Source organism: Bos mutus, chromosome 6, assembly GCF_027580195.1.
Source record: "Bos mutus isolate GX-2022 chromosome 6, NWIPB_WYAK_1.1, whole genome shotgun sequence".
NCBI classification, from domain to species: Eukaryota; Metazoa; Chordata; class Mammalia; order Artiodactyla; family Bovidae; genus Bos; species Bos mutus.
The window spans coordinates 80,829,760-80,855,336 of NC_091622.1; the positions used below are offsets into that span (position 1 = coordinate 80,829,760).

At 35.4% G+C, this 25,577-nt stretch overlaps 1 protein-coding gene across 8 annotated transcripts in view; it reads right to left on the reverse strand.

The window, feature by feature from the left end:
- EPHA5 (EPH receptor A5) overlaps positions 1–25,577 on the reverse strand; it is a 408,061-nt gene that overhangs the window by 11,173 nt on the left and 371,311 nt on the right. For 6 of the 8 annotated variants that reach the window (XM_070372469.1, XM_070372467.1, XM_005887234.3 and 3 more), the window contains 5 exons: positions 24,087–24,148; positions 22,093–22,302; positions 18,467–18,616; positions 4,531–4,724; positions 1,811–1,966 (listed from right to left, as the gene is read on the reverse strand). In XM_070372469.1, the coding sequence (XP_070228570.1) occupies positions 1,811–1,966; positions 4,531–4,724; positions 18,467–18,616; positions 22,093–22,302; positions 24,087–24,148 (772 nt within the window). Of the gene's footprint in view, positions 1–457; positions 1,967–4,530; positions 4,725–18,466; positions 18,617–21,380; positions 21,860–22,092; positions 22,303–24,086; positions 24,149–25,577 lie in introns of those variants that run through there. The other 2 variants (XM_070372468.1, XM_070372470.1) reach the window with 2 other exon arrangements.

Genomic DNA, 25,577 nt, shown 5'->3' on the forward strand with positions numbered 1-25,577 from the left:
TATCAAAGCAACAGAGAGGGAAGAAACTCAACCATGTAGAGAAGATTTGACCAGACAAAAATACAGGAGAATAGAAGAGAGTTTCAGACCATCACAAGATGAGAGAAGAAGCTATTAAGTCTTGAAAGAAAACATACAAAATGAGAGAGTTTTGAAACAGAAGGGAAAATAGAAAAGTAAACAGAAAGGAATTATTAGACATAATAAAAAGTGAAACCATAATGTAAAATTTTTAACATATTTATAGTATTTGGGGGCCCCAATGAAAGTAAAACAGAGGAATTAATGCAAAAGCCATTATTAGTGATTATAACTATTCTGTTACGGAGAAACAAAAAAGTAGCGGATGTAAATATATACATGTATATGTGCTATTTTAATAAAAAGAGAGACATGGTTTAATGCAAATAGTTTTATTACATATTTACAAGTAATCTGACATTGGGTAGAAGAAATACCTACAGTATCATTTTAATATAAAATGACAAATGACTTTAATAAATTAAAATGACCATTTTTACTGAAAAATTAAATAGCAATCATGTAAAAATAGTTTTAAATTATCAATAAATTTTTCTGTTTACTATTTCAAATATAGTACTCATGAGTTTTTTGAGTGTCCAAAGAAATAATGGGCAAAGTATATGTGCTCTCAAGTAGATATGATCTAGTGGTGATGGTGAGAATGATATTCAATAAATTAAGATAGCTAGCTGAGTGGTGATTTTAGGTCCTTTTAGTTATAGTTATCAAGAAGAGAAATTCTGAGAAAGTGACATTAATTGGTGATCAGTGATGGTACCCTGTTACCTTTTCTGTGGATAGGCAGTGAGTTCAATAAACCAGAGAATGCCAGAGTAGAAATGGTGAGAACCAAGTGCTCAGTGTTCATATTATGTGATGTAATGGAAGAAAGACTGTGGTTTAGTGCTTTAGAAAGTTCTACCATGCTTTAAAACTTACAACAATATTTTAACCTTTGAATGTGTAGGCAATTTGAACTGTTATTATTATATTCATAGGTTAAAACATCATTTTTGTTAATGTAATCCAGATGTAACCACCATAACAACAGTTAGTTTTCACAAATTACAAATATTAGGCTAAAATAATTACACGTACAGAGTATATAATAAAATACAAACAACTTACAACCCTAAAGAATTCAATTTTTAACTCTAGTGATTTTTATATAATAAGATTTGATAGATTTTATCTTAAACGTGCAAACAGAAGAGGGCACAATTGGTTTCCACTGAGATTGTACCAAATAACAAAAATCAAGGCAGGATCTAATATATCCTTGGATTGCAAGAATATAAGATGCACCACTTATAGAGTAAACAGGATGAGATTCCTGCCCAGGAAGCTTTGTTTAAGCTGTTGTTATCTGGGTATTCATCAAAGCCGAAACTTAAGAGTACGTTTTGTTGTTACAGGGCTAGCAGCACCAATTGTGCTTACAGTTTGTTTTGTATTTACATTCATATAACACAAGTATCAGTAGAAAAACTTTGTCAAGAAAACATCTTTTCTACAACACAAAGTACCAGTATTTTGCCAAGATGTTATTCCAATCAATCAAATACTCAAATGTTATTTGTTTGAAGCAAAGAAGCAAAGATACTGGCCACAAGTAGCATTAATCATGCAGTTGTTAACAATACAGGCTAAAAATGAAGACGCTTCTTTGAAAGCTGCCACACACGGACAAAGGTTAACTGATTTCCCTTGATCTCATCCAGATTGGTTTCTGAACAATTTTTCTTGCCCCAGCAATTACGTAAAAATTATCAGAAAAATTACTCACTCCAAGGTCACCTGAGCCACAGCGTCCATTGAACTGTATCCATTTTCCATGAAAATCTCTGTATATCGGCCCATTTTGATTGCTTCTAGCCATTCGCCTACTGATCTGTAGGCCCCAGATCCCAGTGAGCCATGTTCTGCCAATAAATTAGATACTCTAAAACACAAAAAACACAAATATTAAAAAATTTATTGTAATATTAACTCATTACCAATGGATCTTTGAGTTTATAAGTATATTTATAGGAGAAAAATATACAAATGCTAACAAGGAAGAAAATAATTTGAAAAACAGAATGCAAAAATCAGCCTATTCAGATTTTTTCTATCCATAATTAACAATGACTTATAATGGTTTGATAACTGAATTTTCTGTAATACAAAACATTAGGTAAAAATTCCATGTTATTAATTTAGATGTATTAATTTCCTACTTCAGTTTTGTTTGTAAAATACAGAAAATGCTACCAAATAGAGACATGTAGGATAATTTGTGTAAAGTCAATTGCTTCTAGACTTTGCTAGAGAAACTTGTACTCATTTAATCTTATTTCCTAGAAGACCAGAAATTAGTTATCCTTTATTTTATGCTCTTACATAGGAGTGCTTGTTAACTCACCTAGGAGTAGAACTGGAAAGCAAAATGTAACCCTTAATATTAATACATAAGAAAACAGAATTAATCAAACTATGTGATGCTCTTAACTATATTAAATTTACACTCCTTGACCAATAATATATGAAATGATTATGATGATTTCTGGAAATTTTACTCTCATTCTCCACTCTAAAACTAAAGTATTTCTTTTTAAGTTTTTATTTTATTTCATCTCTCTCTGCCTCAAGAGTTTGTTACTCATTTCTGCATACTCAGCACCTAGCCCACAGCCTGACAGAGAATACATACATGAATATTTATTGGATGAATAAATAGACATTTTGTAGTAATTTGTAGTCAATAAATAGTAGAGTCAAAGATTTGTTGAATTTGGAGAACAGGATCTTGAAATTGAGATAATAGAAGAGATGCAATTTGGGGTAATAGCAAAGTCTAGACTATGACTATGAAAAAGAGTCCAAGGTGGGTTAGAGACCAAAATCACTGAAGGAGAAAATTTCAAGGTATTGAGAAATATTTGAATATCATCTACATGGTTATTCAATTCACCTAATTTTGTGACATGTGTAGGAACAGAGAGAAAGAGACAGTGAATCAGGAACTAACATCTTCGAGAACCAGGACTTGTAGATGAATGAATAAAAAATCAGGTAGAGAATGATACAGCCCTCCCCCTAATATCTGCAGCTGATTGATTGCAGGACCAGCCCTCCACCCAATTAATACCCAAATCCATGGATGCTCAAGTTTCTTATATAAAATGATATAGTAGAGTCAGCCCTCTATGTCCACCCATACAGAGTGTTGGCCATAGAGTCTTAAGCTAAATCTGTTAAATGAAATCTAGCAAGTTGAATTCTATGTAATACATATGTAAAGTAATATGAAATTTTGTTAGAAAATTTAACTGCTCTCAATCTATAATGATGATGTTGAAATTAATACAATTTAGAACTTAAAATTTCTCTTTATGATTTCCTTTCCTTACATCAATTTGTGACAACATAATTCAAACAACTAGAGAGAAACACAATATTTTAGATGACAAAAAAAAAAAAATTAAAAGCAGTTACTTTGGGAATAACATAAGGAGTAATCTCTAAGATGTATTCTCCATTTGCTACCACAGAAAGCTAATGATGCCTGAACAGAGTTTGAAGATTCATTCCTCATTTGTATTTAAAAATGACTCTTTGTCTAGTAAACAAATGTTTATACCAGAGTCACAGAACTTATGTAACTTTATCAATAAATTGTTTCTCATTTGGTGCATACTATGGGCAGTCAATTCAGCTACCAGAAGGATACCTTTTCTTGTAGAGAACGATAACTGCCTTATATATAGTGAAAATAATAATCTGGTATATTTCCTAGTACATAATCAAAATGATGTCCTTTATTGAGAGGACAATTTTGTAATTTTTCAAGTAAACGAGTTAAGAATTCTTTATATAAGATAACATTATTTAAATGCATTTACAGGCATTCAGAAAAATTTTAAAAATGCTCATTTGCTCACACAAGTTTTTTCCACAAGATTACTCATTTATTAGTTTCAAGTCCTGTTTAAACTACACAGTAAATGATTATCCAAATGTCTATACTCAACTGGATAAGAGGAAAGAGTCTCTTAAGGAGTTGTTGATGTTTATAGAATATGACAGGTTGAGAAATCTAGCTAAGGAAATCAAGAGTAATTGTTATATATTTCTGGTTTAAAATTTTTTCAGTGATTAACTGGCTTTTTCCCGTGATCTTATAATCTTATTTCCCCATCCAAACCTATGTGGGGTTCAAAGCACTGGAAAGTACATATATTTGGGGATTTTTAGGAAATATTACCTGAATTTGACTACAGTTAACATTTATCTGAAACTGGTAGGTTACACTATTAGATTAGGTATAGGTGTTTTTAAGTATAATTTAATCATTTATATTTCATTCATGTAAAGAACATTATGCAAAAACCATATTCAAATAAATTAGTGTAATATAGGTTCATAGGCTAATATGTATACAAAAATAATTTCATTAACTTGATATCTATGGCATTAATCTGAATTTGCAATATTCAGAAAAATCTCCCCAGTCTGGCCTTGTACCTGCTTGATGCATTAACCAGTGTCTTCAAGCTACTTGGGTTACGGATCAGCTTGTCCAACATGTTGACAATTTCTTCAAACTTGGGCCTGCTATTTCGATCTTTCTGCCAGCAATCCAGCATTAATTGGTAGAGAGCAGCAGGGCAGTCCATGGGGCTTGGCAGACGGTAGCCTTCCTCTACGGCTTTAATCACCTGTGTAAAGTGAAAGAGAACGGGTCCCCCAACACCACAGATTAAATACAGAATAGTTTGAGAAATTTCCCACTGCTTAGCTTGCATCCTTACTCTTATTCTTGCAATAACAACCAGCATCACTGCCTCTAACACCTTTCATTACTCCTTTTGCTGCAAAACACGATGAAAAGAAATAATAGGCTATCATACAAAGATAGGCTTTCCTCACTTATGATAAAGAAAATAAATGGTAATCATTTTCACCTAAAATATTGATAAAGGGTAATTTATAAAATTAATTGACATAAAAGTAAATAGTTCATGCTTTATTTATCCTCACATTCTGGAATCAAATAGAGATTAACTTTTTTAGTGATTTCTCTGAAAATTTAATGTCTTTTTAATGAAAAATAATGTGTAGAACCACATTTTTAAAAATAATAGAAGCACAATTTTACTTCTAAAGAGACTTTTGGATGGCAAATGATGGATAAGTCAAAGGCTAAATTAGTATAACTGTCTCCTGTATCATTTTATAATATCAAGGTCTGGCTGTTTATTATAACCTACTGTTTTCAGTCGGGAATTTGGAATGACCGTTTAGTAGTGTGAGCATTACAAACATCACTGATTTTAAATGCAACCACACGTATGAGTATCAGTCTAATTGTGAGTTTTTTTTTTAAACAAAAACATTCTTAATGTTGCTGCTGCCATCAAACTATCTAACTCTAGAATTGTTCATGTTATCAAACAATAATACATATGTTATTCAATGATTTAAATTCTAATATTTAAATGATACCAAAAACCAATAATGATGAGCATATTTCTCAAATCCTATTTGAATATTTTCTTAATGATTGTTACGTGTTTGTTTCAACAAACACTTTAGATTTGACCTGACAATTAGAAAAAATAGGATTATAATAGAGTATATAAAGACAATTTTGAAAGGTTGGAGAGAAATCAGTCTTCTAATGATAAAGGAAACAGCATCTGAACAAAAGCAGGGGCAGATGGAGGAAGACAAAATGGCAGATTTCAGAGACATTTATAACACATGGGTAGAGGGGCTAGTAGAGAAAATTTTTGAGAGAAAATAAGTTCAAGCCTTTCATGCTGGTTGATTTTTGCTGTTAATTTTAGGTAAGAACATTTATGGGGGTGGGTAAGGTTGACAGGTATAATTTGGAGCTTGTTTTATTTGAAGTAAGTTTAGGCAACTGTGGATGGCAATTTGCAGGAATCTGGCTAGAGTACAGGAGATATTTGGGCTGATAATATGAATGTGAGGGTCATCAGCACTTGGTCACAGCTTGAGGTCAGGTGTAGTTTATAGCTCCCTGGGAAGGACACAAAATAAAGGTTCCTGAGAAGCACCAATAGTTAAGTTCAGGCAAAGAAATAAAAAGAACTCAAGGACTCTGAGAGTCATCTACTGCTTTAGTTGACTCAAAAAAATACAAAAAGTTAAAAGGCAAATCATAGTAGAAAATATTTTAAAAATTATAAGATACATATCTAGTGTATGTATGTATGTATGTATGTAACATATGTATGTATGTATGTAACATATCTAGTGTATTAAAATCTCACACAGTATTGAGAAGTAAAATAATAAAACAAATAAGAAATAGGTACTAATAAAAAATTTACAAAAGAAAAAAGTGCTAAATCAATTCTAAGAAATTATTATCACTAGTGATCAAATAAATGAATAGTAAAAATTAAAAGTGCCATTTGCACTCCTATATTTATGAAAGTTCATTAATTTGCTTATTATAAGACTCCACATTGTTTATAAGGACAATGGTTATTCTCTAATAATGTCTATGTAGCAGAATTAAATGTCTTAATAGAGTTTATATCATGAAATATTTTACTATGCAGTGAAAGTAGTCATTCATGTTTACATAAAATCTGATATATCTTATAATGTGCTTGTCCTCAAAGCTTAATACTAATTACACCTACTTTTTTTTCTTTGACATCTATTTTTAAAAATTATTTTCTTTCCTTCTCTGACCATCTAGTCTTACAAGTCAAGGGTCCCCAAACTCCGGGATCTAAAGCCTGATGATCTGAGGTGGAGCTAATATAATAATAATAGATATGAAGTGCACAATAAATGTAATGTCTTTGAATCATGCCCCCTTTTTTCTTCTCCTCCAACACCCCATACTCTAGTCCATGGAAAAATTGTCTTCCATGAAACTGGTCCCTGCTGCCAAAAAGCTTGGGGACTGCTATTATATGTTATCGTGAAATGAATAAATTAAACCAATTCCTTAGTTTTAAAGGAATTTGTAAGTTATCTGATCTGATAAATTATTTCCAGAATATATTACTTTTCTTTTCAGCTGTAATTTTATATATAGATATAATATTCTGTCTCTAAGCTAACTTAGAACTTGGCCCTGTAATTAGGTTATTGAATTTAATTCTAAATTCATCTTTAGAATGTATATTTAAAATATATTTAGTGCTATAATTTTAGATTTTATATTTGGACATTGTGCAGTTTTGTTTTTGTTTTTTTTTCATTTTTACCTATTGTTCCTTTCATGGCTTGAGGTAGAAATGAATGGTGTTACTACTCTGGTGGTTTGTGAAAAGCTAGAAATCTACCAAAGTTCTATGTAGGCTGTTCATTTTACCATAAAATTTACAATGTATGGCCAATGAATCATAATCTAATGAATTGACTTTGTTATTATGATTATATTTCTTAATATACATGGTTGAGATGAACAAATGAAAAGATAATAAATAAAAAGATAGCCAGAATTTTTACAGACAACCTGGCACCATTTCAGACTTCTATAACTAAAATATTGTCATATGCTATGCATTTTCTTGGCACTGACATGTAAATCAATAGTCTGAACACAATTTAAAGAATGCTGCCTCTTCTTCCAATACATATGTCCCAACACTGAGCACTATTGTGATAAGGCAGTAATTACCTGATGGTGACTCTTTTGGGCCCTTTCCATGATGCAAGTATCAGGAGGTTCATCTTTCAGGTACATATACCCTTTCTGGGTATGGTTTGCTTTTGCTACCCACAGAGCTCTAGCTAGTATTTACAGGTTGGAATGCCTGATCCACAAACATGAACTCACACCTAACATATCACGTAACAAGAATATCCACATCACAGTAAAGGATCTGTGAGCTTATCACATACATAAGGATATGCTGGTAAATATTTAACAACTTTCTCTTCTTGGGGGGAATTTATAACATTGCTTTGTTGTTGTTGTTGTTGTTCAGTTGCTAAGTCGTATCTGACTCTTTGCAACCCCATGAACTACAGCATGCCAGGCTTCCCTGTCCTTCATTATCTCAAATTCATGTTCACTGAGTCAGTAATGCTATCTAATCATCTCATCCTCTGTCACCTTCTCTTTTTGCCTTCAATCTTTCCCAGAATCTGGGTCTTTTCCAGTGAGTCGGCTCTTCACATCAGGTGGCCAAAGTACTGGAGCTTCAGGTTCAGCATCAGTCCTTCCAATGAATATTCACGATTGATTTCCTTCAGCAGCGACTGGTTTGATCTTCTTGCTGTCCAAAGGACTCTTCACCGTACCACAATTTGAAAGCATCAACTCTTCAGCGTTCAGTCTTCTTCATGGTCCAACTCTCACATTCATACATGACTACTGGAGAAACCATAAGCTTGACAATAAGCACCTTTGTTGGCAAAATAATGTCTCTGCTTTGTAATACACTACCTTTATCATTGCTTTTCTTGCAAGGAGCAAGTCTTTTTTTTTAAATTTCATGGCTGCAGTCAGTCTGCAATGATTTTGAAGCCTAAGAAAATAAAATCTTCTACTGTTTCCACTTTTTCCCCTTCTGTTTGCGATGAAGTGATGGTACCAGATGACATGATCTTAGATTTTTTAATGTTGAGTTTTAAGCCAGTTTTTACACTCTCCTCTTTCACCTTCATCCAGAGGCTCTTTAGTTCCTCTTCACTTCTGCCATTAGAGTGGTATCATCTACATATCTGAGATTGTTGGTATTTCTCCAGGTAATCTTCACTCTTCACTTCACTTCATTCAGCCTGGCATTTCACATGATGTCTCTGCATAGAAGCTAAATATGCAGGGTGACAATATACAACCTTGAAATACTCCTTTCCCAATTTTGAACCAGTCAGTTGTTCTAAGTCCGGTTCTAATTGTCATTTCTTGTCCTGAATGCAGGTTTCTCAGGAGACAGGTAAGGTGCTCTGGTACTCCAACTCTTTAAGAATTTTCCACAGTTTGTTATGATCCACAACAAAGGCTTTCACATAGTCAATGAAGCAGAAGGTTTTTTTTTTTTTTTTTTTAAGTTTCCTTGCTTTTTCTGTGATACAATGGATGTTGGCAATTCGGTCTCTGGTTCCTCTGCCCTTTCTAAATCCAGTTTGAACATGTGGTAGTTCTTGGTTCATGTATTGTTGAAGTCTGGATTGAAGAATTTTGAGCCTAACCTTACTAGCATGCAAAATGAGTGCAGTTGTCCGGTAGTTTGAACATTCTTTGGCAGTGCCCTTCTTTTGGATTGAAATGAAAACTGACCTTTTCCAGTCCTGTAACCACTGCTGAGTTTTCCAAATTTTCTAGCATATTGAGTGCAACAATTTAACAGCATCATCTTTTAGGATTTGAAATAGCTCATCTGGAATTCCATCACCTCGACTAGCTTTGTTCATAGTAATGCTTCCTAAGGTCCACTTGACTTCGTACTCCAGGATGTGTGGCTCTAAGTGAGTGATCACACAATTGTGGTTAACTGGGTCATTAAGACTATTTTTGTATAGTTATTCTATGTATTCTTCCCATCTTTTCTTACTCTCTTGTACTTCTGTCAGGTCCATACCATTTCTGTCCTTTATTGAGCCCATCTTCCCATGAAATATTCCCTTGGTATCTCCCATCTTCTTGAAGAGATCTCTAGTCTTTTTAATTCTACTGTTTTCCTGTTTCTTTGTATTGTTCATTTAAGAAGGCTTTCTTATCTCACTGTGCTATTCTCTGGAACTTTGCATTCAGTTGGTTATTTCTTTCCCTTTTTCCTTTGCCTTTCACTTCTCTTATTTTCTCAGCTATTTTTAAGCCTCATCAGACAACCACTTTGCCTTTTTGCATTTCTTTTTCTTGGGGATGGTTTTGATCACTGCTTCCTGTACAATGTTATGAACTTCCAACCAAAGTTCTTCAGGCACTCTGTCTATCAGATCTAATCCCTTTAATCTACTTGTCACTTCCACTGTATAATTGTAAGGGATTTTATTTAGGTCATACCTGGGAATGGAACTTCACTGTTGCTCAGATAGTAAAGAATCTGTCTGCAATGCAGGAAACCAGGCTTGATACCTGGGTCGGGAAGATCCTCTGGAGAAGGGAATGGCAACCCACTCCAGTACTCTTTCCTGGGGATTCCCATGGACAGAAGAACCTGTCAGGCTACAGTCTGTGGGATCACAAAGAGCCGGACATGATTGAGCAACTAACACTCCAAACTCCTGAATGGCCTAGTGGTTTTCCCTACTTTTTAAAATTTAAGTCTGAATTTTGCAATAAGGAGCTCATGATCTGAGCCACAATAAGCTGCAGGTCTTGTTTTTACTGACTGTTTAGAGCTTCTCCATCTTTGCCTGCAAAGAATATAATGAATCAAATATTTTCTTACTTATCTGATATAAACACTCCCTCTATGTCAGCTGCAAGCTACCAACACAATCTCATTCAGGTGGAAATGTTCTGAAAATTCTCTGTTATGTGCTGGTTCCAGCAACCATTATACACAGTTCATTATCCAGAAGCAACAAACCTCACAGAATGCTGGAAGACTTTTAAAGACACCACTGAAGCACAAACATGGAGGCAACACTTTGATAGGATTAGGTGTCATTATTCGGGATGCAGTTTATGTATTGAATCAGAAATTTCTACATTGTTCTTTATTCCCAGTGATTCTTGCTAGGTGACAACAGGTTATAGATGTGACCCAGGGCACTCTGGACTATCTGTGAACAGGTACAAGCACAAGAGAAGAGGTGTCTTTCACCATGATGGCCAAGATTATTGATACTGAAGAGCAGGAAGCATTGGAACTGCTTTCACACAGTTGGGGCAAGGAGAAATTTATGTGGACCCCAGGTAAAACTCTAAGGGGCTCTCTTGTTACTTCTTTATAACAACTGTGAACAGAAAATGCTTACCTCCAAGAATGAAAGATTGATTCAGCCTACCAGTTAAGCCACCATGATTTGCCAGGTTGTTGGTGATGGGAAGTCAGAATGGATGCTGGAGGAGGGAGAGGTTAAGAACTATATGAGGTCCTGAGATCAGCTGAGGGGCTAGTTTGGTCTGTAATCGGCCTTTTCTGAATTTTCCTTCAGAAAGAAAAGCCTACAGAATCATGGAACAGATGCTTCTGGAACTCGTGTGGAAAAGTTGCTTTGTGTTGCAAAAAAAGTGGAGCATGGCAACCACAAAAATCTGTCTCACATATCTTCATCTGCAGGCATGGTAACTGACCTACAGACCTTAACCCTAACACCTCTAAAATTCATCATCATGTTATACCAAGGCCATGGTCTGTGTAGATTGAAAGTGAAAGTTGCTCAGTTATGTCTGACTCTTTGCGATCCCATGGATTATATAGTTCATGGAATTCTCTAGGCCAGAATATTGGAGTGGGTAGCCTTTCCCTTCTCCAGGGCTCTTCCTAACCCAGGGATTGAATCCAGGTCTCCAGCATTGCAGGCAGATTCTTTACCAGATGAGCCACAGGGAAGCCCAAGAATATTGGAGTGGGGAGTGTATCCCTTCTCCAGTGGATTTTCCTGACCCAGGAATCAAACCGGTGTCTCCTGCATTGCAGGTGGATTTTTTTTTTTTTTTTTATTAACTGAGCTATCAGGAAGGCCCTTGTATAGATTACTCCCAATTACTGAATATGCTACTGATAAGACAGACACATTCCTATGAGACTCCTACAACAGCTAATGTTGGCTTGGGGACTCCTTGGCAGCCTTAGCAACCTCTCTTAGAAGTACACTTTGGTCTCAGATGCTGGCCTCCACCATCCTTCCTCTGATCTCTATCTGGGACCAGATTTGCATCACAGTCTGACATCTCTCCCAGCTTCCTCTCATCCTTTCCTCTTTTTCCTCACAAGCATTCCCTTTAAGAATACAATGTATATGGAATTCCCTCTTGACATAGGCTTCTTGGAGGATCTAAACTAGTCCAGGCATTATATAATAGATTGTTGTTGTTCAGTCACCAAGTCGTCTCTGACTCTTTGCAATCCCATGGACTGCAGTACACCAGGCTTCCCTGTCCCTTACCAACTCCTGGAGTTTGCCCAAGTTTATGTCCATTGAACTGGAGATATTATAGGTACTAAGATGCAAAATATATGTATATTATCTGCACTCATTTTTAACACATATCTGCAAAATAAGAATTAATACACATTTTACAAGTGAAACGTGACATTTCAGAAGGTTAACCACTGCACACATTCACACAAGTAACAAGTGGCTGTGGGAAGACTCACATCTAAGTCTCTCTGGCATGCAATTATGTAGATCTTTCTATCTAAGCACTGAGTCACTCTACTGAAATGAGAAATTATTACCTCCCCAGAAAATAATTTGGGACAAGTATGGATATTACTGGGACTTCCCTGGTGGCTCAGACGGTAAAGTGTCTGCCTACAATCCAGGAGACCCGGGTTCAATCCCTGGGTCAGGAAGAGTCAGACTTCTTCCACAATAAGAAAAAAATTAATATCCAGAATTAAAATGAGCTATTTTGAAAGATAGTGCATTCTTCATCACAGGAGATGTGAAAGTGTAGGCTGGATAAGTGAGTGGCAGGAAATTGGTAGGGAAACGTCAAGCATCACCATGAGCTCTGAAGAATTAGGTTCTACATAGACTGTGAATGCTTACGTTGCTTGGTATTCACTCGAACCTTCACAGATGAGTCCTTCATAGATACGAAGCTCCTCCAAAGTAAATGGAGTTTAATAATATATTCCTGGAAATTATCTCAAATGCCATAGAAATAGTTTCATATAGACTAATTTTTCCCCTGGTATTTCTTCCCTGTTTCCAGTAGCTATTAAAAAAGTATCAAGTGTATCTTTTTCTTCATACATCAATCTGAGAGAATTCCAGAGATTAGAAAGATCTTAGAAATCTGTTCAAATCCATTTCCTTTATAATCACTGAAGCTGACCAAGAGCCATCGAATCAAAGATTATTCTATTCTTTCAATTTAAAATTTTTGTTTTAGTTGTTTCTAAAAAGCAAGGTATAGAAATTTTAGACTGATATTTATGTCTCATTTTTCCCCAAAAGGTAGGAATTTCCATGAAGTTACCTACCAGTCCCTAAACTAATTAACTGCATCCAAAGGCAGCGTTATCCTTAGAAGACCAATAATCATTTGTCCAGTAGACTCATTGAGACCAAGAATAATTTGCTCAAATTATTGGTAATTTGTCAAATCTTGGTAATTTGGAGTATTTGGGTGAGAACTAAACTCCTCATACTTCAGTTAATTACAGTATGCTGTATGTTACCATAAACTGTTCTTTTTTGTTTTGCCATTAAAAACTTCAGCAATGCTGTATACATATACACACATCATTCTATCCCATCAGAAACTGAAACAAACAAACAAAAAATTGAGAGAAAGGGAGGCACATCTAGTACAAGGTGAGTTCACATCCTTTGGGAGTCAAAGATATTTGTCACCTTAAAGGTATGATTTAGGCTAACAGAAATGGTATTAGAAATCTGAATGAGAGAATAGCATTGGAACATGTATACTACCATATGTAAAATAGATGATCCAGTGCAAGTTTGATGCATGAAGCAGGGCACACAAAGCTGGTGCCCTGGGACAAGCCAGAGTTTGGGGTGGGGAGGGAGGTGGGAGAGGGGTTCAGGATGGTGGGACAAATGTGCACCCATGGCTGATTCATGTTGATGTATGGCAAAAAACATCACAATATTTTAAGGCAATTATCCTCCAATTAAAATAATTAATTAAAAATAAAAAAAAACACTTAAAAATTTAAAAAAATGTATTGCTTAAATAAGTTTTTAAAACACTTTATAACTTATGTGCTTAGTATACACTATGTATTCATTTTGTTTTTCAGTTGCTAAGTCATGTCCAACTCTGCAACCCCATGGATTGCAGCACTCCAGGCTTCCCTGTCCTTCATCAACTCCCTGAGTTTGCTCAAACTCATGTCCATTGAGTTCATGTGGCCATCCAACCATCTTATCCTCTTTCACCCCCTTCTCCTCCTGCCTTCAATCTTTCCCAGTATCAGGGTCTTCCCCAATGAGTAAAAGAGATTGTCACTAAATATAAAAATGCAACACACATCCTCTTATTTTGTTTCAAGTTCTGAAAAATGTTGACATTTAAAATGTTTGTTGTAAATAAGGAAGCTTCTACTGACAACAGAATATAATCTTAGCTTCCCAAACTTGAATCAGAGTTCATGGTCTGATATTTACCTAAAATCATATTCGTCATCTTAGCTGGCTTTTATTATATGTTGTCATGGCTTTTCTCTGTGATGATGGAGGCAATCCTAAATCAAAACAAACCTACTGCAGCATTCTGTCTCCCTGACACAGCAGAAGGGCTCCTCTGAGAGATTTAGATTATTCTGCATGTCTTGGTAATGTAACATTTTCATGGTAGCAAAGCCCTTTTAGAATCAGACAATATCTAGAATGCAGAGATGATAGAAAAGATCATTTAAAACTGCCAAATCAGTACTTCTATTTTGCTTTCTGAGAATCATTTTTCAAAAGAAATATTCACTGATCGTGGTTTTCAAATATAGTAGATTTTTCATGTTTCTTGGATACAAATTTTGATAAGAAATTGAGGCATACCAAACTTAATATTTAACTTGCTGAGAAAATGCAAGACATGTGTTGGACATTCTATTAAAGGCAGACATTTTAAAAAGATCTTTAATTGTATAGTAATTTTCTGTAGGTTCTTAGAAAACCCAACCAAGGCCAAAATATTAGCTTTTATTTTTATTGTGTTCTGAAAATATTACATTAGCACTTCCTTGTATCTTCTAAACAGTTTTAAATAAAGTTATCTGAAAAAGTATCAAGACTCTCTAATGGCTGAAAACAGGAAAAATATCTTTTCCTAATCCTTCACACCTTTTTGTTTCTATGTCCTTTTCCATGTAAATTTAGATTGTCCATTCACAATGAGCTGATTATGGAAACTGGACTGATCCTCTGATTATGGGATTGGACAATGGAATGTGCAGGCTGAAGTGCAATTGGGCTTATTCTCACCCTTCAGTCACATGGCAAATGAGCTCATATCTAGGCTAGCCTGCTGGTCTCTGATAGAAGATGAGGGCCATGTGGAACAGAGCCAAGGTGTACCAGTATATATCAACCAGTCCACAGGAGCATGAGCAAGCCCAGTCCAGATCAACAGAAACACATATGAGCTTTCACCTAACATTATATTCTACTTTGATCTATCATATTTATGACAGATAAAGCTATGTCAGGCATGATGGTCAATAATGTGAATAATAATGCTACATATATTATACACATATTTCAGTTCAGTTCAGTTCAGTTCAGTCACTCAGTCGTGTCCTACTCTTTGTGACCCCATGAACCACAGCACTCCAGGCCTCCCTGCCCATCACCAACTCCCGGAGTCCACCCAAATCCATGTCCATTGAGTCAGTGATGCCATCCAACCATCTCATCCTCTGTCATCCCCTTCTCCTCCTGCCCTCAATCTTTCCCAGCATCAGGGTCTTTTCAAATGAATTAGCTCTTCGCATCAGGTGGCCAAAGTACTGGAGTTACAGCTTCAACATCAGTCCTTCCAATGAACAGCCAGGACTGATCTCCTTTAGGATGGATTGGTTGGATCTCCTTGCAGTCCAAGGGACTCTCAAGTCTTCTCCAATGCCACAATTCAAAAGCATCAATTCTTTGCTGCTCAGCTTTCTTTATAGTCCAACTCTCACATCCATACATGATCACTGGAAAAACCATAGCCTTGACTAGATGGACCTTTGTTGGCAAAGTAATGTCTCTCTGCTTTTGAATATGCTGTCTAGGTTGGTCATAACTTTCCTTCCAAGGAGTAAGCGTCTTTTAATTTCATGGCTGCAATTACCATCTGCAGTGATTTTGGAGCCCCAAAAAATAAAGTCTGACACTGTTTCCACTGTTTCCCCATCTATTTGCCATGAAGTGATGGGACCGGATGCCATGATCTTAATTTTCCGAATGTTGACATATTTGGGAAGGACTAAAAATAATTTCAAGTGACAAATCAGAATTAAATATATCTCAAGAGTGAGAAGGAGCTATAACACCAAATAGGGATAAATGTTTTCCTCGAGAGAAGGGAGCAGCCTTGTTGGCATGACAGAATGAAATACTCTCATAAAGACTAAAGGAAACAGTGGCATTGAAATGAGCCTTGAGAGAAGTCCAAAGCCAAACCATATGTTTCAAGTTAGCATTAGACATTTATCTGGAGAGTGTAGCAAATAGCAAAATAGGTCTGGTCTCTGTCTAGACTAGATTAATCCATAGTAATTATTACATACTGAATTGAATATTTTATATTCAATTAGAAGACTGATTCAATTGGAAACAGTGTGGAGGTTAGGTATAAAATTTTGGAGAGCCAAGCTGAAACTTCTGGCATAACTTATATTTTTGTGGCCTAAAGAAAGTCATTTAATCTCTCCAGTGTATTAACTGGGAAATGGATAATAACCCTCTGATTGATTGCTAAACATGCAATGATTTCATCACTTTGGCCACAGTCCTGGCCCTAAAATCATAAAGTTGATGACAGTAGATGATATTTTCTCTCAAATTTAGAGAAACATAAAAGTCAGCATCCCTTCTTTGCTTGACTAAGTCAACCAAACAGGACACAGAGAAAACTAGTTGTAGCATTGTAGATGACAAAAAGAAAGGGAGAATCATTGCCTTGCAGTATGCTTGCTGAGAGGCAGGAATCAATCAGCTTAATTTCCTATTGCTATCCAAGAAGAATGCTGTTAAATATTTCTTGGGAAAGCCAGAGGGCGACCTTGACTTCTCATCTAGGGAATCTGAAGGAGGCAGGCTGGTTAGAGCAGCACTGAAGAAGGATTCTTTACCAGCTGGGCCAAGAATACTGGAATGGGTAGTCTATCCCTTCTCCAGCAGATCTTCCTGACCCAGGAATTGAACCCTGTTCTCTTGCATTCAGGCGGATTCTTTACCAGATGAACTACCACGGAAGCCCAGGACAGCCTGCAATAGTACCTAAAAGAGGGGACACTGATAGAACAACCAACAAGAATGTGCTGTCCTCTGGTGAAGCAGACATGTGTGAGGCATCATAAGAGGCTGTGAGGTGGGGAGCAGGCAGTAAGTATGGGAATTCTCGGATATCAGCTGGAATACAAGGATCTCACAGAGAGGACAGCAAAAATCTGACAATTCTTCCTTCCCAATCTCCCTACCTGGTGTCAGGCTGACCCTGTTGTTATAGAATACACTTTGAAATGGACGTAGGATTGACTTCGATTTAGACTGGACTTGGATTTTTTTATCTGAAAGTGAATCTTAATTACTAGCATGGTACTGCTGATTCACCAAAATGCAGCTGGAGAGTTACAGTACCTGTGTAATAATCCCTAAAGGCGTAGGAGAGGGAGACTTTAGAGAGCATGGACAAAAGAAACAATTGGGGAAAAAAGAAATGTTTTAAATCGTCATGGTGATTTATTGAGCTAAGCTTGTTCATTATGCTGTTATTTTCTACAAAGAAGTAATGAGCTATTAGTTGTTAAATCATTTAAAACAGTATAGGCATAGAGTATTGTTTTTGTTTTTGATACAGTAAGGACTTAATACATGTTAGCTTTTATAATTATTTATTTGAATAAAAATATCAAATTTCAATGTGATTCAAAATAGAAAGGGCTGTACTGAATAGTCACAATGGAAAATTACAAAGGAAAAGACCAGAGAGTCATGTGTCAAGCATCATTCTGAACCTGAATAGAAGATTCTTTTTTGGGGTCTTTAATTCCAAGATTCTATTATTTTAAGCTTGAATTATTTCTCCATATGGGAAAAAAGCAGCTTTTTTTTTTTTTTACTTTTTACAAAATTAAACAGACAATATAACTCTTCCTCTATTTTTAAATATAAAGAAACATAGATTATTTCTTTTTATTCTCTAAGAGCATCCACTGTTAAATCAATATCATTCATCCTTTTCATATGGAGTATTAGCTCCTTTTATCAGGCACATGTTGTAAAAACTTGCCTGTCAGTATTCATTCTTTGATGGCTCTTTCTTCATTTTTGAAAATGATACTGACATGAAATGAGTGAAACATCATGATAGTATAGCTAGAACTGTCCTGGCAAGGGACTAAGCTTTTATATAACAATAACTTGCTTTCCTTTGTGCTAACTTATTTTGAGGTTTTGTATAAAGGATTTTAATAACAACAAAACAGACCAGAGGTTAAGCAAAGAGCCTTTCACTTTTTTAAGCACCTCTCATTTTCAGAAATACACATATGTATACACATATACACACTTATATTTGTGTGTGTGTGTGTGTGCGTGTGTATATAAAAATCGCATGACTCAGAGACCTATATCTCATTTCAAATTTTAAGGGGACTAGTTTTGTACTTACATCTTGGTTGGTCATCTCCCAGTAGGGTCTTTCTCCATAAGATACAACCTCCCACATCACGATTCCATAGCTCCAGACATCACTCGCAGAAGTAAACTTCCGAAAAGCAATAGCTTCTGGGGCAGTCCATCTGATAGGAATTTTGCCTCCCTAAAATTGAAAAAGAATAAAAAAAATGCCCACATACTTCAAATGTATCTAAGGATACTTCTGCCTTACTGAAAAGATGTAGAAAGAGATGTAGCATTTTTAAGTGAATCTGTTTGACAGCATGCAGTCTCCTTTCACATATCTCAAGCCCATAAGCACTTGTAGACTGACTACTAATTGGCTGTCCAGAAGCCTTCTAGTTTAAATTCTGTCTGACTGCTGGAACACATACAGGACCCACATCTCAATTACAGTATCAGGATGGCAACTTTAAGTGGGGAAAGCAGGCAGTAAGGCAAATCAATAAGGTATACTTTCATGACTTGCTAACAGAAAGTAAAGGACTCAAATTCCCAGAGTATCACTTTTTCCTTTAATATAGGGATTGTAAATAGAAATTCTTGATTGCTGAATGCAATCCTGAGAAGTTTCAAAGTTAATAAGACAAGCATGAAAATCAGATATATTAAAAAAAAAACAACTTGGTTATACTTTCTCCTGACACTGTGCAATTTATTTTAGACTTGATTTCTCTTATTTTTTATTGTCATACTTCTGTGTGTATTTGATCAAACTGACTATTTTTAAAAGTAAAAGGCACGTATCTAAATTAGAGTCAACCAAATTAAAAATTATTAAAATTAGATTATGGGGGAACACTCACAAGGTTATCAAGTTTGGGTTTTTACATGATAAAAACTATGATTTGGTAAGTTTTCTCTTAGTTTACAAAATAGACAATTTTATATCTCACCCATTTCAGTGTAAACTCTTTTCTCTTAAGTTTTCAAAGAAGGAAAATCCATGCAACAAATATGTCATCTATAAGCAAATACACCTTAAAATAGAGACTGAGAGAGAGAAAAATGTGGGTTTTAAATATTTTCTTGGAAGAAACTAAAATATGTATTCCTGTTTTGCAGGAAGAAAAAAATTTAATTTACCTACTAAAAAAAAATGGGACTTAAATTGCTCTTTATGAACCAAAGCTTCAAGACATATGAAGAAATAACAACTTCATGTAATGATTGAAATTTCTGTGAGTTGACATTAATTTGAATTATTCAAGCTAATTTTGAATTATTTGCTCCTTAGAAACATGATAATACCACTTTAAGAAGACTCTCCTGAAACATACTTTTGTTAATTAAATATTCACAGGCAAGATCACATCATTAGGCCAACTAGGTGGCATTTGGGATGGCCTATATTACTATTATATATTTTGTTATATGTATTTATTATATAATATGTGTATACATACACATATGTATACATAATATATGTGTTAACATATATAATAATATATGCATACATAAATAGTTGTTCAGTCGCGTCTGACTCGTTGTGACCCCATGTGGTATAGCAGCCCACCACACTCCTCCGTCCATGGAATTCTCCAGGCAAGAATACTAGAGTGGGTTGCCATTCTCCAAGGGATCTTCCTGATCCAGGGATTGAACCCAGGTCTGCATGGCAGCCAGATTATTTACCTTCTGAGCCACAGGGAAGCCCTTATGATTTCTCTTCAAAACTGCAATTTGTCGATTATTTTAAACTTCAGCCTGGAAGTTTTCTCCTGGTCCTCTGACCATCATATCGTATATCAGTATTATCTGAAGTTCCCTCACTGACTCATCTCTCAGTATATGGATTTTCCACAAAGTGCAACCATACCCCATTTCGAGGAGTAAATCTTGAGGGCCTCATCTTTGGCTTCCTTCCCCCTCCTTCTCCACTAGCATAACACATTTACACAGATCTTGACAAATTCACTTTATACATTTATTAATAACTAAGACACCAACCAACCATACTGGGAACAGATTTTTCTATAAACTCAGTCTTGTTTAGGCCAAGTTTATTAAGTGTAACTCTAATCCCAAGAGAATCCCTACTTGAGGTTTCAGTTAACAGAAATAATGACAATAATAATTAGGTCTAGAAGACAGGAAAATCCCACCAATTAATTTATTGATTTATTAGGCTGACCAATGGAAAGTTTTGTTTGCTTAGGTAAGTTACTCTTGATCTTCAGCATAGTGAAATCCTAATGATCCATAAATCACAACACAATGAAAAAAAAACAGCCTTATAATCTAAAATAGACTAAAACAAGTAATTTTAAAACATTGAATTAAATTAGAAAATGTTCACATTTAGCATAAGTGATGTCAAAAGTATTCTGTATTGAAACAAAAGTTAACAACATTGTATATATAGTGAAAAAGATATAATGATAAATTCCTGCCTTCGTAAGACGTTTAAACATTGAGGATGTTTTGATGACCTTCAAAAGATTTAGAACAAGTTTAGTTTATTATAAGGCATTAAAACTCAAGAAATGCAGTACATAGACTGCCCAGGAAATTCTGTTCCATCATTACCCAGAGTTTTCTACAGAAAGAACTGTCAATTGTATTACAATGATTCAGGAAGCAATTACTTTGCTGGAAAAGGGTGTTGATTTATGCTCATTTTGACAATATGATTTAGTGACCAATTTTCCATAGAAGCCGGCTTAACAGTTTACATGGTATAAAAGAAAAGCAATTAGGCATTAAAATACTTCCAGTAAATCAAAACTTTCTGAAGGAATAGCTCTTTTATTCCCTATCATATGAATATTTAGAATTTTATATTCTAAATATAATATTTATATTTAGATATTTAGATATTTCATTACTTGTTTTATACATGAACAAGTATATATATATATATATACATGAACCCTATATATAGGGTTTATGCTAAAGGACTGATGTTGAAACTGAAACTCCAATACTTTGGCCACCTCATGTGAAAAGTTGATGCACTGGAAAAGACCCTGATGCTGGGAGGGATTGGGGGCAGGAGGAGAAGGGGATGACAGAGGATGAGATGGTTGGATGGCATCACTGACTCGATGGACATGAGTTTGGGTGAACTCCGGGAGATGGTGATGGACAGGGAGGCCTGGTGTGCTGCGATTCACGGGGTCACAAAGAGTCGGACACGACAGAGCGACTGAACTGACTGACTGACTGAAATGCTATACATGTTTACATATTCACATACAAAGCATATTAATATATTCAGATACATAATATGAGCACATATTACATGCATACATATATTATATGTTAATATATGTATATATTTATTACTTTTAATACAGGACATTCTTTAACTTTTACATTTAATACTGTATATGATTTTTATCAGTTGTATCCACTCTGAACCCAAACTTTTTATTTTCAGTATCTGTAGAAAAAAAATAAACAGTTAAGACTCATTATGTGAATACTTAGCTTATCTAAGTTTAATATTTGAATTTTCTGACATCTAACAAGGAAATTATTTGGACATTTTTAGCCACCCTCTCTGTTTCCTCCCTCTTTCTTCCTATATTGGAGGAACTTCTTTTTCTTTTTAAAATCTTTAAATATTCAATGTCTCCAGCGTAGTATTTCAGAAGGCATTCTGTTAGATCTTACCCTTGTGGTGTAGGCTGCCTCAGGATCATCTTCCAGTACCCTGGAAAGCCCAAAGTCAGACACTTTGCACACAAGGTTACTGTTGATTAAGATGTTTCTGGCAGCAAGGTCTCTATGCACGTAGCCCATGTCGGAAAGGTATTTCATTCCTGCAGCGATGCCTCTCAGCATGCCAACCAGCTGGATCACAGTGAACTGCCCGTCATTTTTCTGTAAAGATTATACAGAAATATTAGTCCTGCAACACCTATCACTGGATCTTCCTTCAATCCTTAAATTAATACATACTACTACCAAATTCACATTGCAATTTCTATCTGAAGGAGAATGGAAAAAAATTAAGCAATAGACAGTAAACCTGATAACTGTATCAGTTACCAAGTGTATACAAAGTGTCCTCTACTCAGTGAAAGCAGATGAAGGCTTTGAAAACCCTCAACCAAAATCTTATGTATTGCTGCTCTTTTCTGCTTTGTAATTCCTTTCTTAGTCATCAGAAGAGTGTTTTCATCACTCCAATTTAGTGCCTGCCTTGGGTTAACACTGCATATTTTAGAAGTGATTTAAAAGAAGCTGTTTGGATAGGCATATTGGGGTAAAGAAGTGGCCAGAGGAAATAAGTGAGATTCTGCAGTAGCAGATGAGGGAGGGAGGGACTGAGCAATGACCAGGAGAATGTTAGTATTTCTGGGAGGCTTGCGGGCACTGGATTTGGTGTAGACACACCGAATAAGGCTCAACTGATGCTTATTTTGAAATAAAGGAATGATGTGACCTTAAGGGGCTGATAAATAAACGTACAAGAAATTTGGCAGCAGAGTCTGGTAGAGGCAGGAGACTGGAAGGGAAATTTGCCTTACCATTGGACCCCTGTCATATTCTTAGGATGGTAACTAATGCCACTGCTGCTTCACTTTTCTAATCAATGACAGCTGTTGCCATTTGAGGGTGAAAGGTTGCCAGTCTACAGGTTTAATCAGGCCTGCAAACATGTTACATTGTTCAGCACATACTATTTACTAATAAAATGAGTAGCCAAAGTTTAACATTTGGAAAGTTGCGTAGTAAATTATTTTCCTAAAACCCAAAAGATCTAACAACATTGACTACCATCTATTATCACATAACGATTCTTCAAATACAGAAGTACAAGCAGTGGCTGGCCCTCAGGGGAGTTATGAGTCTGTTTGACTCTTTCATTAGTATATGATTTTCACGGATTTTATAGACATTTTCCCTGTTCTGCCTGATATTACGTATTTTGAGAAATTTAAATACTTATATTCTTTAAAAATTTTTTTCATTGTAATTTATTTACAATCTTGTGTTAGTTTCAGGTGTAAAGTGAACCAGTTATACATATACATATATCTACCCTTTTTTAGATTCTTTTCCCAATAGGCAATTACAGAGTATTGAGTAGAGTTTTCTTTCTATACAGTAGATATTCATTAGTTATCTATTTTATATATAATAGCATCTATATCATCAATTTCAATCTGCAAATGTATCTCCCTTTTCCCCCACTGGTGACCATAAGTTTGTTTTCTACATCTGTGACACTATTTCTGTTTGGTAAACAAGCTCATTTATACCATTTTTTATATTGCACATATAAGCAATACCATATAATATTTGTATTTCTCTGTCTAACTTACTTTACAGAGAGTTAAATACTTATAAAAAATTCTCTTTTTCTCCTTTCCTTCATTCCTATCCACCTTCCTTCCTTTCCTCCTTTATTTCTTTGGGGGAGACACATTAACATACATTAAATAAAACCCTAGAGACATGTAATTTGCATTTGTATAAGTTTCAAGCCAATTTTCAAGCCAAAGTTAATTTTTGTAGTACAATTATCCTGACTCCAGATATTTCTATTTAAAATTTAGCTTTAAATTTTAAATAGAAATATTCTATTTCTATTTCTCCTTCAACATCACAGTCAGTATATAAATAACACTTTCAATGGTTGCATTTATATAAAATCTTACCTTTAAAAATGTATCTAAAGAGCCATTTTCCATATACTCTGTCACGATCATCACTGGTTTACCTGAAAAGAGCACAGTGGTATAAACTGGTGCTTCTTTATTTTGTAGTCTTATCTAGGAAAAGTATGCATACTAAGTCGCTTTTGTCATGTCCAGCTTTTGCATGCCTATAGCCCACCAGGCTCCTCTCTCCATGAGATTCTCCAAGCAAGAATACTGGACTGGATTGCCATGCCCTCTTCCAAGGGATCTTCCTGACTCAGGGATCAAACCTACATTTTTTGTGTCCACCGGAGTTGGTAGGCAAGTTCTTTATCAGTAGTGCCATCTTTACCTGGAAGTTTTTATTTTTGTGTGCAAATTTTATATATATACATATAAAACATTATATACATATATAATGTTTTATATGTATATATATAAACAGTCCTCTTTGAGTAGCAAGTAAATTCCTGGCATGATGATATCTTAGTATATGCTAAATGCGGTCAGAGAGAAGACAGTATCACAAGAATGATAAAGATTGATATTTAAGATGAAAAAAATTTCAATATCAAAGTCCATTTGTGTAGAAAATGAGTTTAAGGATGAATTTCATTTTAATAGAAGTAATGATATGAAATGTCAAATAATAATATCCAGGAAACACATTCATCTTTCTCACAAGTTAATTAAGTTGCTCAGTCGTGTCCGACTCTTTGCGACCCCACGACCTGCAGCATGCCAAGTCTCCCTGTCCATCACCAACTCCCGGAGTTTACCCAAACTCATGTCCAATGAGTTGGTGATGCCATCCAACCATCTCATCCTTTTTTGTCCTCTTCTCCTCCTGCCTTCAATATTTCCCAACATCAGGGTCTTTTCAAATGAGGCAGCTCTTTGCATGAAGTGGACAAAGTATTGGAGTTTCAATTTCAACATCAGTCCTTCCAATGAACACCCAGAACTGATCTCCTTTAGGATGGACTGGTTGGATCTCCTTGCGGTCGAAGGGACTCTCAAGAGTCGTCTCCAACACCACAGTTCAAAAGCATCAATTCTTTGGTGCTCAGCTTTCTTTATAGTCCAACTCTCACATCCATACATGACTACTGGAAAAACCATAGCCTTGACTAGACAGACCTTTGTTGACAAAAGTTATGTCTCTGCTTTTCAATATGCTGTCTAGATTGGTCATAACTTTCCTTCCAAGGAGTGCCTTTTAATTTCATGGCTGCAATCACCATCTGTAGTGATTTTGCAGCCACAAAAATAAAATCAGCCACTGTTTACCCATCTATTTGCCATAAAGCGATGGGACCGGATGCCATGACCTTCGTTTTCTGAATGTTGAGCTTTAAGCCAACTTTTTCACTCTCCTCTTTCACCTTCATCAAGATGTGATTTAGTTCTTCTTCACTTTCTGTCATAAGGGTGGTGTCATCTGCATACCTGAGGTTATTGATATTTCTCCCAGCAATCTTGATTCCAGCCTGTGCTTCCTCCAGCCCA